This window comes from Oncorhynchus clarkii, chromosome 4, assembly GCF_045791955.1.
Source record: "Oncorhynchus clarkii lewisi isolate Uvic-CL-2024 chromosome 4, UVic_Ocla_1.0, whole genome shotgun sequence".
Classification (NCBI taxonomy): Eukaryota; Metazoa; Chordata; class Actinopteri; order Salmoniformes; family Salmonidae; genus Oncorhynchus; species Oncorhynchus clarkii.
In genome coordinates, this window is record NC_092150.1 from 71,312,332 (window position 1) to 71,322,834 (window position 10,503).

Consider the following 10,503-nt stretch of genomic DNA (forward strand, 5'->3'; position numbering starts at 1 on the left):
AGATATTGTTAATGTTGTAAATTACTTTTGAAGCTGGAAACGTCAGATTTTTTTATGGAATATCTACATATGTGTATAGAGGCCCATTATCAGCAACCATCACTCCGGTGTTCCAATGGCCCGTTGTGTTAGCTAATCCAAGTTTATAATTTAAAAAGGCTAATTGATCATTAGAAAACCCTTTTGCAATTATGTTAGCACAATTGAAAACTGTTGTTCTGATTAAAGAAGCAATAGAGCATCAGCATCAGCATTTGTGGGTTCCATTACAGGCTCAAAATGGCCAGAAACAAAGAACGTTCTTCTGAAACTCATCAGTCTATTCTTGTTCTGAGAAATGAATGCTATTCTATGCGAGAAATTGCCAAAAAACTGAAGATCTCATACAACGCTCTGTATTACTCCCTTCACAGAACAGCGCAAACTGGTTCTGACCAGAATAGAAAGAGGACAAGTTCATTAGAGTGTCTAGTTTGAGAAACAGACACCTCACACGTCCTTAACTGGCAGCTTCATTAAATAGTCCCAGCAAAACATCAGTCTCAACATCAACAGTAAAGAGGCGACTCTTGGATGCTGGCCTTCTAGGCAGAGCTGCAAAGAAAAAGCCATATCTCAGACTGGCCAATAAAAAGAAAAGATGAAGATGGGCAGAAGAACACAGACACTGGACAGAGGAAGATTGGAAAAACGTGTTATGGACAGACAAATCTAAGTTTGAGGTGTTCGGATCACAAAGAAGAACATTCGTGAGACGCAGAGAAAATTAAAAGATGCTGGAGGAGTGCTTGATGTCATCTGTCAAGCATGGTGGAGGCAATGTGATGGTCTGGGGGTGCTTTGGTGGTGGTAAAGTGGGAAATTTGTGTACAGGGTAAAAGGGATCTTGAAGAAGGAAGGCTATCACTCCATTTTGCCATGCACCCTGTGGACAGCGCTTAATTGGAGCCAATTTCCTCCAACAAACAGGACAATGACCCAAAGCACAGCTCCAAACTATGCAAGAACTATTTAGGGAAGAAGCAGTCAGCTGGTATTCTGTCTATAATGGAGTGGACAGCACAGTCACCAGATCTCTACCCTATTGAGCTGTTGTGGAAGCAGCTTGACCGTATGGTATACGAAACCCCAATGGACACCATGTTGGCCTTCCTCTGAACTAAACAAAACAAAACAATACAGCTGTGTAACTCTGGGGTTGTGTGTACCTGAACTTCAGACAGGAGTTTGGCCAGGGCAGACTGGGTGCTTTGCTGCACAACTCTCTGGTGTTGCCAACGCTTCTGGGCTTCTGCTTCTGCCTCTTCTGCATGATCCCGACGAAGTTTCCCCAGACACTGGAGAGGGAGAACAGGGCAAGGGGGAACCACCATTACCAAGACATACAGTGACAAGTCACCATTTTGACATCCAAAACCCACTTTTTGGTCCAGGAAGGACGTGGTAGATTTTTTAAAAATGTACCAGCAACTCAGTGTTCATTTTATGCCTCCATACTGTGACCAATTGGAGCTATCCATGAAGTGAACATTGACAGGGAACGTGTACAAGCAAAAATAACATGTTTACATATTGCTTTTAACTGCTTTTATCTAATTCTAATTAAATTCTGCAGACAGTAAGCGTATCCATCTGTGGCACCCAATGATGTGCTTAAATTGTGTACCACGGCCTTTGCTTGGCTACCTACGCTGTGTAGGCAATGACTGGGGTGTTAAAATACCACAGTACATTAAAATGTATTATCCAATGACTCAACTCACATCGGCGAGCCTCAGGTGAAGAATGGCATTTTCAGTCTCCAACTCCAGAATGCGTTCTTCTTTGCTCTAGAAACGTTCGGGACAGATTAGCCAACGGTGCTAGTTTGACGTTGTAAAGTCAGTGATGTTTATCTGATTCCATTTAAATTCCTTTACTAAAGATACATAAATAAAATAGGGCTTGTAATTAATCGAATAGTTATTATAGCTTACTAACTAAACGATAAACAATTATTCTCACAAAGTAACAACTAAACCTACCTAAACGACAGTCGTTTTAGCTTCACCTGTCATACCTTTTGAATTTACAATAAATAAATAAAAATAGACATACCCGCAGTTTGTGCTCCAGAAGGTGCACTTGGTGCGCAAATATCTGGTCTCGGTTAATGAAGAGTGGCATTTTAATAAATGAGAGAAAACAATGAAAAAGTACAGTAAAGAATATTATGCGACTGGGTTGTCAGCCTGCGTTTTTGCAGGTCAGATAATGCGATTACGCACGGACAACACTTTCCAAGAAGCTCTCCATCCGTGCGCATTTAGATGTCGTCCACTTGTCCTGAGACGTGCGTTCGGAATGGTGCCATGGGCTTTTGACAGGCTGGAGAGAAATATCAGCAACAGTATTTGAATGTGAACATTTGGTGGGTAGTATATATCCCTTGGTTTTGATCATTTTGCTCTCGCATGTCAAAGTCTGAATTTGTGGATTAATGATAATCCTAAATCCTAAATCCTGCTGGCACAATTGAACCTTGTATCCTGCATCTCAAGGACTGCGGTCAATTGAGCCGACATTCTCAAAACGAAGTCAAGCCACCGCACTTCAGTTTCCGCCAGAATTTGGTGCCCAAATGCACAACACTTTTTTTGGTAGGGGAACTGAGTTGGACGAGACGATAGCTACAAAGTAGTTATATTACAGTGAACATTGATGGCCCCTATGTAAAAAATAATACAATCACTAAAAATAGCTGGTAGACTTTATTTTTATGTGTGCCAGTAGTAGTTAGTTAATCCAGCGTGATGACTATTGCATATCATAAAATGCCCATATTATGCCATATTAAAGATGTTTTGTGACATGTGCCACTAGTAGATACATACTTGTTTTGTCCTATTATAGTGAAATTTGAGGAATTCTAATTACATTTTAATGCAGTAAAAATGGATGGTAAACACTTTGTGTGCTACAAGTAGATCAATAATCCATTATTATTAACATTGCAAAGCATAACATACCCATATTAAACCAGCTACAAGATTGGAAAAACACTATATACTGTGTACTGGAGCTGGCATAATATGGGCATGTTATGCTTTGCAGTATTCATGCCAATGGATTATTGATCTACTAGCGGCACACATCTCAAAATATGTTTGGCAGCCACTTTGACAGATTTATTTTTTTACACAAGGTTCATCAAAGTCCACTGTAATATTACTACTTGAAAAAAATTAAGATAAAGAATACTGGGAGAGACATGGTAAATGTAGTTATTTAACACTTTAAAAATATATATTACTGTACAAACGTTTGGGGTCACTTAGAAATGTCCTTGTTTTCCATGAAAACATACATGAAATTAGTTGCAAAATGAATAGGAAATATAGTTAAGACGTTGACAAGGTTATAAATAATGATTTTTAATTGAAATAATAATTGTGTCCTTCAAACTTTGCTTTCGTCAAAGTATCCTCCATCTGCAGAAATTACAGCCTTGCAGACCTTTGGCATTCTAGTTGTAAATTTGTTGAGGTAATCTGAAGAGACTGCACCCCATGCTTCCTGAAGCACCTCCCACAAGTTGGATTGGCTTGATGGGCACTTCTTAAATAAAATACGGTCAAGCTGCTCCCACAAAAGATCAATAGGGTCGAGATCTGGTGACTCTGATGGCCACTCCATTATAGACAGAATACCAGCTGTCTGCTTCTTCCCTAAATAGTTATTGTATAGTTTGGAACTGTGCTTAGGTCATTGTCCTGTTGTAGGAGGAAATTGGCTCCAATTAAGCGCCGTCCTCAAGGTACGGTGTAACCGATGTGAAATGGCTAGCTAGTTAGCGGTGGTGCGCGCTAATAGCGTTTCAATCGGTGACGTCACTCGCTCTGAGACCTTGATATAGTTGTTCTCCTTGCTCTGCAGGGGCTGCGGCTTTTGTGGAGCGATGGGTAACGATGCTTCGTGGGTGTCAGTTGTCTATGTGTGCAGAGGGTCCCTGGTTCAAGCCCGGGTAGGGGCGAGGGGATGAACTAAAGTTAAACTGTTACACATGGCGTTGCAAAAGTGATAGCCTCTTCAAGATCCCTTTTACCCCGTACAAATCTCCCACTTTACCACCCCCAGACCATCATGTCACATCCACCATGTTCTGTGAAGAGAGTAGTACACCGCGTTGTATGGGATCTTCAGTTTCTTGGGGATTTCTCTCATGGAATAGCCTTCATTTCTCAGAACAAGAATAGACTGACGAGTTTCAGGAGAAAGTTCTTTGTTTCTGGCCATTTTGAGCCTGTAATTGAACCCACAAATGCTGATGCTCCAGCTCTCAACTAGTCAAAAGGCCAGTTTTATTGCTTCTTTAATCAACACATTTTTCAGCTGTGCTAACATAATTGCAAAAGGGTTTTCTAATGATCAATTAGCCTTTTAAAATGATAAACTTGGATTAGTTAACACAACGTGCCATTGGAACACAGGAGTGATGGTTGCTGATAATGGGCCTCTGTACGCCTGTGTAGATATTCCATAACATAATCAGCTGTTTCCAGCTACAATAGTCATTTACAACATTAACAATGTCTGCACTGTATTTCTGATCATTTTGATGTTATTTTAATGGACAAAAAAATGGCTTTTCTTTCAAAAACAAGGACATTTCTAAGTGACCCCACATTTTTGAACGGTAGTGTAAATATAATCTAATTCAAAAGGCACTTGCACATCTGAGCTATCTTTTGTTGCAGGTGCATGGTAACATTTGAATAAGATAAGAAAAAAGAAGAAACCAACACACTGCTCTTGCTAGTATCACTGCTTTTAATAAGCTTTACGTATCGGCCTCAAGGCCTTCATCAGAGTTCTTTTTAAATTAGCACCCTTACAGTGAAGGCTCCTCAGAGGCGGAAGGGGAGGACCATCCTTGTCAGTGAATTTCATAAAAATGTAAATTGTAAAACATTGAAGAAGTTATCCTTTCTAGATAAAACTATACTAAATACAGTGCCTTGCGAAAGTATTCGGCCCCCTTGAACTTTGCGACCTTTTGCCACATTTCAGGCTTCAAACATAAAAATATAAAACTGTATTTTTTTGTGAAGAATCAACAACAAGTGGGACACAATCATGAAGTGGAACGACATTTATTGGATATTTCAAACTTTTTTAACAAATCAAAAACTGAAAAATTGGGCGTGCAAAATTATTCAGACCCCTTAAGTTAATACTTTGTAGCGCCACCTTTTGCTGCGATTACAGCTGTAAGTCGCTTGGGGTATGTCTCTATCAGTTTTGCACATCGAGAGACTGAATTTTTTTCCCATTCCTCCTTGCAAAACAGCTCGAGCTCAGTGAGGTTGGATGGAGAGCATTTGTGAACAGCAGTTTTCAGTTCTTTCCACAGACTCTCGATTGGATTCAGGTCTGAACTTTGATTTGGCCATTCTAACACCTGGATATGTTTATTTTTGAACCATTCCATTGTAGATTTTGCTTTATGTTTTGGATCATTGTCTTGTTGGAAGACAAATCTCCGTCCCAGTCTCAGGTCTTTTGCAGACCCAATCAAGTTTTCTTCCAGTACGGTCCTGTATTTTGCTCCATCCATCTTCCCATCAATTTTAACCATCTTCCCTGTCCCTGCTGAAGAAAAGCAGGCCCAAACCATGATGCTGCCACCACCATGTTTGACAGTGGGGATGGTGTGTTCAGTGTGATGAGCTGTGTTGCTTTTACGCCAAACATAACGTTTTGCATTGTTGCCAAAAAGTTCAATTTTGGTTTCATCTGACCAGAGCACCTTCTTCCACATGTTTGGTGTGTCTCCCAGGTGGCTTGTGGCAAACTTTAAACGACACTTTTTATGGATATCTTTAAGAAATGGCTTCTTCTTGCCACTCTTCCATAAAGGCCAGATTTGTGCAATATACGACTGATTGTTGTCCTATGGACAGAGTCTCCCACCTCAGCTGTAGATCTCTGCAGTTCATCCAGAGTGATCATGGGCCTCTTGGCTGCATCTCTGATCAGTCTTCTCCTTGTATGAGCTGAAAGTTTAGAGGGACGGCCAGGTCTTGGTAGATTTGCAGTGGTCTGATACTCCTTCCATTTCAATATTATCGCTTGCACAGTGCTCCTTGGGATGTTTAAAGCTTGGGAAATCTTTTTGTATCCAAATCCGGCTTTAAACTTCTTCACAACAGTATCTCGGACCTGCCTGGTGTGTTCCTTGTTCTTCATGATGCTCTCTGCGCTTTTGACGGACCTCTGAGACTATCACAGTGCAGGTGCATTTATATGGAGACTTGATTACACACAGGTGGATTGTATTTATCATCATTAGTCATTTTGGTCAACATTGGATCATTCAGAGATCCTCACTGAACTTCTGGAGAGAGTTTGCTGCACTGAAAGTAAAGGGGCTGAATAATTTTGCACGCCCAATTTTTCAGTTTTTGATTTGTTAAAAAAGAAATATCCAATAAATGTCGTTCCACTTCATGATTGTGTCCCACTTGTTGTTGATTCTTCACAAAAAAATACAGTTTTATATCTTTATGTTTGAAGCCTGAAATGTGGCAAAAGGTCGCAAAGTTCAAGGGGGCCGAATACTTTCGCAAGGCACTGTATATTCACATCACCAAATAATTTATTAAAACACACTGTTTTGCAATGAAGGTCTAGAGTAGCCTCAAAACAGCAACCTGTAAGGTAGCACCTTGGTGTAGCCGGAGGACAGCTAGCCTCCATCCTCCTCTTGGTACATTGACTTCAATACAAAACCTAGGAGGCTCTTGGTTCTCACCCCCTTCTATAGACTTACACAGTAATTATGACAACTTTCGGAGGACGTCCTCCAACCTATCAGAGCTCTTGCAGCATGAACTGACATGTTGTCTACCCAATCAAAGGATCAGAGAATGAATCTAGTACTGAAAGCATAAGCTACCACTAGCTAGCACTGCAGTGCATAAAATGACGTGAGTATTTGACTCAAAGAGAGAGAAAGACAATAGTTTAATAGTTTGAACAAACTAATTTATTCAAAAATGAAGGCGAAGCAAGAGAGAGAGAGTGTCATTTTTCTTCACTTTCAGTTTCACTTACTAAGCTGGCTAGTTTAGTTACTCAAACACCCGGCTCAAACAGAGTCATGCTATGTTAGCTAGCTGGCTATGACTATCCAACACAACACTGGAACTCTTCCAAGTCAAGATAAGCTTTTGGTTTTATTAATTTATTGCTACTAGGGCCCGCCGGTGTAACTACTTGCTGACTATACACTGTAACGTTACTGCATGACTGTAGCTTAGCTATGTTGACTAGGACATTACTTTAGCGAATATGGGGACAATGATGTAGGCTGTGTGTAGCGGTTATGACATGGTTTGGAAAGTTTTTTTTGCTTGGTCACATGCAACTGACGTGTTGTTCATTGAAGTCCACAAATGAAGGGAAAAGGTGAGAGGAGGAGAGTGCAAAGAGGCTAGAATGAATATAATGTGGCGGCTATGAAAGTGATCTGTGTTTATGCGTGATCAGGGGTGTATGCATTCCCACCGATTAAAAATGTTTCTTAAATGGAAGCAAACAAAAATTGGATAAAATACCTGAATTTGTCCAATAGAAACTCTTGATTGCAACTGTTGGATTAATGATTACACACTAGATAAGGCTGATGCAAGCAAGAGTGTGCAAGGCGGTTTTGAATGTGTCACTGTCTGTCATCTCAAATTTTTCTCTCTACCTGTGTGCACCTATGTTGTAAACTTTCATTCATAGGCTAGGTTGTAACAACATCATGATGAGTATAAGATGGGACATTTGAGTATCATGTAGTAACATAAACCTATTGATGTTACATTGAACTGGGTGAATGGAATATGAATAACTGTCATCCAACATGTTGTAATAGAAACGCAATGCTCATGAAAAAAAATCATAAACGGCACTGACCGCCACTGCACCCTTATGTAGACATAGATCCACCCACATCCGTTCAACGCATTGAATGGGGTTGGAGTCGAGGGAAAATAAGTGTTACCAAATATAACAATGTGCATTTCATAAATATTTGAATAAAGTGTGTATATGAAACGTATTAAACACGTCTGTAAACCACATTGGGTACAGAGCATTATACATTATTTATATCACCTCCCCTGTCTGATCTTAACTTTCTCTATGCCACAAAATCTAAAGGTAGAAATGTCATGTTTTTGGTAATTAAAATCTACTACGACTGGATAATCCCTGTCATTTCTCCTGATTTCAATTGTATGTTCACTAATTCTCTGTTTGAGAGAACGAGAGGTTTTACCTACATAACACAGCCCATGTGGTCATTTAATCATGTAGATGACATGGGTGGTGGAGCTCATAATAATGTCATTTATTTGGAACCGTTTTCCTGTTTGTGGGTGGCAGAAATATTTACACTGTGGCGCAACCTCTGCATTTATACAGTGGGGCAAAAAAGTATTTAGTCAGCCACCAATTGTGCAAGTTCTCCCACTTAAAAAGATGAGAGAGGCCTGTAATTTTCATTATAGGTACACTTCAATTATGACAGACAAAATTAGGAAAAAAAATCCAGAAAATCACATTGTAGGATTTTTTTATGAATTTATTTGCAAATGATGGTGGAAAATAAGTATTTGGTCACCTACAAACAAGCAAGATTTCTGGCTCTCACAGACCTGTAACTTCTTCTTTAAGAGGCTCCTCTGTCCTCCACTCGTTACCTGTATTAATGGCACCTGTTTGAACTTGTTATCAGTATAAAAGACACCTGTCCACAACCTCAAACAGTCACACTCCAAACTCCACTATGACCAAGACCAAAGAGCTGTCAAAGGACACCAGAAACAAAATTGTAGACCTGCACCAGGCTGGGAAGACTGAATCTGCAATTGGTAAGCAGCTTGGTTTGAAGAAATCAACTGTGGGAGCAATTATTAGGAAATGGAAGACATACAAGACCACTGATAATCTCAATTTTGTTTCTGGTGTCCTTTGACAGCTCTTTGGTCTTGGTCATAGTGGAGTTTGGAGTGTGCGCCCTCAGAGCATGCGCAGACCAGCTGGCCGGTGTGTTTACGGACATATTCAATCAATCCCTATACCAGTCTGCTGTTCCCACATGCTTCAAGAGGGCCACCATTGTTCCTGTTCCCAAGAAAGCTAAGGTAACTGAGCTAAACGACTACCGCCCCGTAGCACTCACTTCCGTCATCATGAAGTGCTTTGAGAGACTAGTCAAGGACCATATCACCTCCACCCTACCTGACACCCTAGACCCACTCCAATTTGCTTACCGCCCAAATAGGTCCACAGACGATGCAATCTCAACCACACTGCACACTGCCCTAACCCATCTGGACAAGAGGAATACCTATGTGAGAATGCTGTTCATTGACTACAGCTCGGCATTCAACACCATAGTACCCTCCAAGCTCGTCATCAAGCTCGAGACCCTGGGTCTCGACCCGCCCTGTGCAACTGGGTACTGGACTTCCTGACGGGCCGCCCCCAGGTGGTGAGGGTAGGCAACAACATCTCCTCCCCGCTGATCCTCAACACTGGGGCCCCACAAGGGTGCGTTCTGAGCCCTCTCCTGTACTCCCTGTTCACCCACGACTGCGTGGCCACGCACGCCTCCAACTCAATCATCAAGTTTGCGGACGACACAACAGTGGTAGGCTTGATTACCAACAACGACGAGACGGCCTACAGGGAGGAGGTGAGGGCCCTCGGAGTGTGGTGTCAGGAAAATAACCTCACACTCAACGTCAACAAAACTAAGGAGATGATTGTGGACTTCAGGAAACAGCAGAGGGAACACCCCCCTATCCACATCGATGGAACAGTAGTGGAGAGGGTAGCAAGTTTTAAGTTCCTCGGCATACACATCACAGACAAACTGAATTGGTCCACTCACACAGACAGCATTGTGAAGAAGGCGCAGCAGCGCCTCTTCAACCTCAGGAGGCTGAAGAAATTTGGCTTGTCACCAAAAGCACTCACAAACTTCTACAGATGCACAATCGAGAGCATCCTGGCGGGCTGTATCACCGCCTGGTACGGCAACTGCTCCGCCCTCAACCGTAAGGCCCTCCAGAGGGTAGTGAGGTCTGCACAACGCATCACCGGGGGCAAACTACCTGCCCTCCAGGACACCTACACCACCCGATGTCACAGGAAGGCCATAAAGATCATCAAGGACATCAACCACCCAAGCCACTGCCTGTTCACCCCGCTATCATCCAGAAGGCGAGGTCAGTACAGGTGCATCAAAGCTGGGACCGAGAGACTGAAAAACAGCTTCTATCTCAAGGCTATCAGACTGTTAAACAGCCACCACTAACATTGAGTGGCTGCTGCCAACACACTGACACTGACTCAACTCCAGCCACTTTAATAATGGGAATTGATGGGAAATGATGTAAATATATCACTAGCCACTTTAAACAATGCTACCTTATATAATGTTACTTACCCTACATTATTCATCTC

The 10,503-nt window shown here is 41.6% G+C and overlaps 1 protein-coding gene across 2 annotated transcripts in view; it reads right to left on the reverse strand.

Moving 5' to 3' along the window:
- The window catches only part of LOC139407252 (kinesin family member 25), a 274,790-nt gene that overhangs the window by 7,887 nt on the left and 256,400 nt on the right, over nucleotides 1-10,503 (reverse strand). The window contains exons 1-3 of one of the 2 annotated variants that reach the window (XM_071150867.1): nucleotides 2,098-2,452; nucleotides 1,764-1,829; nucleotides 1,209-1,337 (exon numbers count right to left, since the gene is read on the reverse strand). The exons of the other annotated variant lie outside the window; for it this stretch is intronic. Of the exons in view, the coding sequence (XP_071006968.1) occupies nucleotides 1,209-1,337; nucleotides 1,764-1,829; nucleotides 2,098-2,166 (264 nt within the window). The 5' untranslated portion in view covers nucleotides 2,167-2,452. Of the gene's footprint in view, nucleotides 1-1,208; nucleotides 1,338-1,763; nucleotides 1,830-2,097; nucleotides 2,453-10,503 lie in introns of those variants that run through there. 2 annotated transcript variants of the gene reach the window in all.